The sequence below is a fragment of the Lactuca saligna genome, chromosome 1, assembly GCF_052625555.1.
Source record: "Lactuca saligna cultivar CGN05327 chromosome 1, ASM5262555v1, whole genome shotgun sequence".
NCBI lineage: Eukaryota > Viridiplantae > Streptophyta > Magnoliopsida > Asterales > Asteraceae > Lactuca > Lactuca saligna.
Window position 1 is genome coordinate 50,576,172 of NC_136417.1, and position 6,171 is coordinate 50,582,342.

At 33.4% G+C, this 6,171-nt stretch overlaps 1 protein-coding gene across 1 annotated transcript; it reads left to right on the forward strand.

The window, feature by feature from the left end:
- The first annotated feature begins 1,280 nt into the window (after nt 1–1,280).
- On the forward strand, nt 1,281–4,822 carry LOC144998149 (receptor-like protein 7). Its single transcript, XM_078957968.1, has 2 exons — nt 1,281–4,139; nt 4,748–4,822. Exons 1-2 carry the CDS (start codon nt 1,358–1,360, stop codon nt 4,762–4,764), a joined length of 2,799 nt encoding a protein of 932 aa, XP_078814094.1. The 5' UTR covers nt 1,281–1,357; the 3' UTR covers nt 4,765–4,822.
- The last annotated feature ends 1,349 nt before the right edge of the window (nt 4,823–6,171 follow it).

Genomic DNA, 6,171 nt, shown 5'->3' on the forward strand with positions numbered 1-6,171 from the left:
AAATAAATAAAAGCAATGTTTTGTAAAATAACTATTTTGCTCTTATTTTAAACTGTTTCCTAATTGACAACCAAACATCACTTAGTCAATTAGTCAAATATGATCTAAAAATAATTTGCAGAAATTACAAGAATAAAAGATAAAGGTGACATTAATAAAATAAATATGTGAAAAATAAAAATAAATAACAACAAAATTAAATGGTCAAGACCAAAGAGAGACCCAAGTTTGACAGACTTTCTGGCAACTCGTCCTTTGAGCCATACAATGGTGGAAACTCAACTATCCCAGCCTCCCAGGTTTCACGAACTATAGCCAATTCCAAATCTCTAAAAAATTCATTGAACTTCTTACAATGTCTTAAGAGAACTAAAATTTTGACTTTTGGAAGAAATTTGCTCAATATAATAGCATAGACTTACACATATCATCATATCAAATGTTAATGAGTAAATAAAAAAGTTAAATTACGTCTTTTCTAAAAACATTAAATATCTTCTTAGATCTTTGATGATAATACTTTTATTAATAAATGTTTATGAAAAAACTTAAATATCGATGGGTTGCACCAGTTGAGTAACAAATTTCCTGTACTATAGTCGAAATGGATCATAATGACCGTCAATCTTTTTTGTCCTTTATTTTAAAGTTTTTATTAATTAATATATCAAATATGATCATCAAATTATATTATTCAAATAATAATCTATTGGTTCTACATTAAAAAGGTTATGATACTAATTATACTAGAATCAAAATGCACTTCAAACAATTTCCTAGCGACTACATTTGTTTGACAAATTTCATTTAAACTGATTTTTTTTATTGGACACGTTTCACCCCTTACCGATAAATTATACCCCAAATCCACTCATTTTCATAACAAATAATTGAAATTACCATCAAAGACGATGAGTTAGTGATTTTTAAAAAATATATCGAAGAATAAAACATATGAACGGTTAAAGTGTTTTTACTAATTACTGTAGTTAGTCTATTTTTTATTTTTTAAATCTCAGTCTTTTTCCTATTGATCGATTAGTTTCTTTTTCAGCTATATCTTTTAATGTTCACATTAACCGACACTGTTAAACTTACTAATGGCCTAGCTATTAGCTTATATATAATGAGAATTGCATCTCGACCATCAACAATTACAAAATAAAACCCATTTTTCATGGCTACATTCAAGAATCACTTCAAGTTCTTGCACACCATCTCCCTTCTATATGTGTTGGTGACAGTGACACGCACTGATTCATCATTAAACCATAAAAAAGAATGCTCAGCCTTGTTTCAGTTTAAGCAAACCATAATTCATCAACATGATGCGTCTTGTGCTGCTCATGGTTCTCAAATGCTCCATTCATGGAACAATAGTTTTGATTGTTGTTCGTGGGAGGGGGTGGCATGCAGCCATGACCATGATCAGTACTATGGTCATCATGTGATTGGTCTTGACTTGAGCGAGAGGTCTCTTTGTGGGCATATCAACTCCAGCAGCACCCTCTTCAGCCTTGTTCATCTTCAGAGACTCAACCTTTCCATGAATGACTTGGGTGAATCTGAAATCCCTTCTGAGATTGCTCGCCTAAAGCAATTAAGAAGCCTCGATCTCTCTTATTCTTGGTTTAGTGGCCAAATCCCGAATGAAATCTCGCAGTTGATTCAGTTGTCTTCTTTAGACCTGTCAGGGAATTCACTAAAGCTTCACAGTCCTAGCCTCAAGGACCTGGTGCAAAACTTAACAGGACTTGAAGAACTCCATCTTTCCGGGGTCGACATAAGCTCCTCTGTACCTCATTTCTTGGCCAACTTTTCTTCTTTGAGATCAATCAAACTAAGAGATTGTTCGGTTAGGAATGAATTCCCTGCAACCATACTTGAGCTGCCAAAGTTGCAAGTTGTTAATTTGGCAGACAATACCGACCTCACAGGTTCCTTTCCTATATTTCATAACATCAGCTTACTTGAAGAAGTGATACTAGATTTCACAGGTTTCATTGGGATTGTACCAGAATCCCTAAGCCACCTTAACCATCTGACTGTCTTGTCCCTTACCGGATGCTCTTTCTCGGGGCGTATACCTCGTTCACTCTCTAACATGACGCAACTCACTTACTTGGGTCTTGGTGAAAATCACTTCACAGGCTCAGTTCCTTCATTGGCAAGTCTTTTGAAGCTCGATCTTTTGGAACTTAATGGTAACAGATTTGAGAAAGGACGCTTTCCCAATTGGCTAGGAAAGCTGACTAAACTTAGTGAACTCTATCTGTCTGATATGAACATAAATGGAGAAATCCCACTCTTTCTATCCAACCTAACCAAACTTAGTGAGGTAGGAATGCCAAGAAATTCTCTTACCGGTGGTATACCATCCTGGTTGTTCAACCTCACCCAACTAACATTTTTAAATCTTCAGATGAATCAATTGCAAGGACCAATTCCAAACACATTTTCCAACTTCAAAAATCTTGAGTATCTTAACCTAGGTGGAAACAATTTCAGTGGTAGGGTAGAACTCGACATGTTCCTAGGACTCAACAAACTCCAAGCATTAGCCTTAGGTTATAACATGATATCATTAGTAGTCACCAACAACTACACCAATACCACTTTACCAGAATTGCATAAGTTAGGACTATCATCATGCAACTTGAAGGAATTTCCTGCCTTTTTGCGCTTCCAAAATAAAATGGATACCTTACTTCTTGACCGCAACAAAATTGATGGGCTGGTACCGGTGTGGATCTGGAACAACAGCCGGGAAACATTAGAGTTTCTTGAACTTGCACACAACTCCATCACTGGCTTTGATCAGCATCCTCATTTTCTTCCATGGACAAATTTAGAAGTAATTTTTATCAATGATAATCAGTTACGAGGACAACTACCAATTCCACCAAAAACCACAGTTATGTATTCTGTCTCACATAATAACCTCACAGGAGAAATACCAGCATCGATATGTGAATTGAAATATCTTCAACTGTTAGATTTGTCATTTAACAACATGAGTGGAACACTTCCTTCATGTTTAGGTATCTTAAGCAATTCGTTGATTGCTTTGTATCTGAAACGAAACAACTTCCATGGAAAAATGATGAATGCTTTTATGTCCGGAAGCCTGTTGAACCACCTTGATTTGAGCGAAAATAGATTCATCGGTCAACTGCCAAGATCACTGATGAATTGTACACACTTAGAGTTTCTCTCTCTTGAAGATAACTCTTTTCATGATGTCTTTCCTTCTTGGTTGGGAACTCTTCCCAGGCTGCAAGTTCTGGTTTTGCGGTCCAACAAACTACATGGTCCAATTGACGGTTCCACTGCTGCTTCCTCACGGTTCCCTATGCTGCGGATCATAGACCTCTCTAACAACCGTTTCAGTGGTCAGTTGGACCAAAATTACTTTCAAACATGGCATGCCATGAGCTCTGGAAATCTTGGCATATCATCTGTTATGGAAACAAATATATCCTCCAAACATGTCAAATTAGATTGGGCATACTCAATGACATTAACACACAAAGGTGTCAGAATAGACTACGATCTAATTTTAACCATAGATATGTCCATTGATCTCTCTTGTAACCATTTTGAAGGAGAAATCCCACAATCACTCCAACATCTTCGAGGCCTTCAATCACTCAATCTTTCCAACAATCATTTTACTGGACGTGTCCTGCCATCTTTGGGGCACCTAAAGAATCTTGAAGCTTTGGATCTCTCTCGAAACCACCTATCTGGGGAAATTCCTCAACAGTTGGTGCAACTCGGTTTCCTTTCCATCTTCAATGTGTCATTCAACCGTCTACAGGGGCGCATACCACAAGGAAAACAGTTTGATACATTTGATAACAACTCCTACATCGGGAATCCCCGATTGTGTGGACGACCTTTATCCAAGGAATGTCAGGATCATCCAAATGTGTCAAGACTTCCACCAACAAGCAGTGTGTCTGAATCTCTCTTCCCAACCGAAACAATTGATTGGATCATCGTATTCAGTGGAGTTGGAAGTGGGTTGGTTATTGGGATTGCTATCGGGAACAATCTTCATACAAGGTATAGTCATCAGATCACAAAGAGGAAGGACAGATGGGTAAGGCCTCTTCGTAACACTAGGAGAAACCAAGGTATAATAATTCGTTAAATTACTTGAAGCTATTTTTCAAGATAATAGTTTGTTATGTGCATGTGGTATCAACCAAATAGAAAATGTTTTCGGCATGTCATCCAAAACAATACAATGCTTCAATATATTTCTTAATTAAATTAAAGTAATCGTAACAATATATTTGTGAGACTAACTGGCATACATCTCAACTTTGTATTATCAACAATTACTTGCCTTTTTTTTTGTCATTCATCAACTTCAGTTAAGGTATATGTTAAATCAAATATGCATTTTAGCAAATAAAGTCTTATTAACATAGTCAATTTAAAAATATTAATGAATACATCTTTCAATTGTAGCCAGGATAAGTTATGTGTCGAGTCCAGTAGTTAATTATGTGATACCAGTCTATGTTTAAGCATGGTTATTGTTTATAACAAGTTCATTAATATTATCTACGAGAAAAATGTTATTTGAGATAGTACATGCTTAAAGTAGGTTGTATGTAATCAATAATATAACCACGGTTTTTGAGATGCTCATATTACTATTGTTTGATGAAATATTTTCTATAGATAGAAAACTGTGAACTTCCTAGCAATGAACTTAACTTAACATGTGTCTCAGGAGGTATCATGGCTTAAAATTCAAAGGATATGGAGAAGTTGTTGGAGACCTTAATGGGATTTCTGTATGTTTTACCATGTAGTATGTGTATAGTACGTATAAGATTCTGTTTAAGTAGACTTTCAGTGTAATATTTTTGATTTATTACTTAGTAACAGTTCGTTTGTTAAGGTTTTCCATTTATGAAGGCATGATCATAGACTCTTATGATGTAAGCTATTGGTAAGTAGTAACAACCTTAGATTTGGGGTTGTGATATATAGTATGAAAGTCATGTATATTATATAGGAGTTTATAACCCGTGAGAACTACGGTTATAAAATTATTTAAATTTTTATATTAAAAACTCAAAATTATCAATTATTGTAAATAAGTTATTACTGAAGACATATTTTTTTAGTTATATAAAACTATAATCATTGATTTAAATAAATGAATGAAGGTATATCACCTTATAATCTGTATTAATTTTATTTTATTTTTTAATCTAATGTTATTAATTTAATATAGTTAAAGTGAAAATTTTAAATTTTAAATTCAAAAATTGAGAATCAATTATTAATTTAATGTAATTAGAGTGAGAAATTTAAAATTGATATTAATAAGTTGATAAGTGGCATGATAGGTACATATGATATTAATGAGGAATTCTAATAGTATGATACTTGTCAATATGAAATTAAACCTATTCAATTATTAGAATAGGGACTAGGTTATAAACTTGAAATTAAACCTATTCAATTATTAGAATAGGGACTAGGTTATAAACTTGGGTACATTACTTGGTTAACAATTTATAATAATAAAAAATTCATGAAATATTTAAAACCCCATCACCTGATCTCAATTCTCAATCAATCAAACTCCTCCAGTTTGACAATGTATGTAATTCAACTATGATTTTAATTAGTTTGACAATGTATGTAATTCAACTATGATTTTAATTATCTGTTAGTTCATTAAGTTATAACCTTTGAGTAAAAAAAAAAACAGGGATCATCTTGTATATTTACACTAAAGTTATAACCTTTGATTAAAAGATAAGATAAATTTGTAAAATTGATCTCTATGGTATATTGCTTTTCCAAGTTTCATTCCAAAGGTAAAATAGTCATTTAAAAATTTTAAAGTTGAGTGGTTAAATTTAACGATTCAATTGTTTATTGATCAGTTTTCAGAAAGAAAACTTATAATGTTTTCAAATGAACATGAAAATGAAGTCCAATTTATACTAATCTTGTCCCAAGAGAATGATTTCCAGCCAAAAATTCTAGTGGCATGGTTCTAAAGTCATTATAGATAGAATCAATCATGTTGACAACTGTTTGTGTTTTTGGCTTGTTTTTGTCCAAAACAATTTTTGCTGTAAGATTCTTCTATGGAAGACGTTGATCCCTCAAGTTAAAGTGGATGATAATTGATAT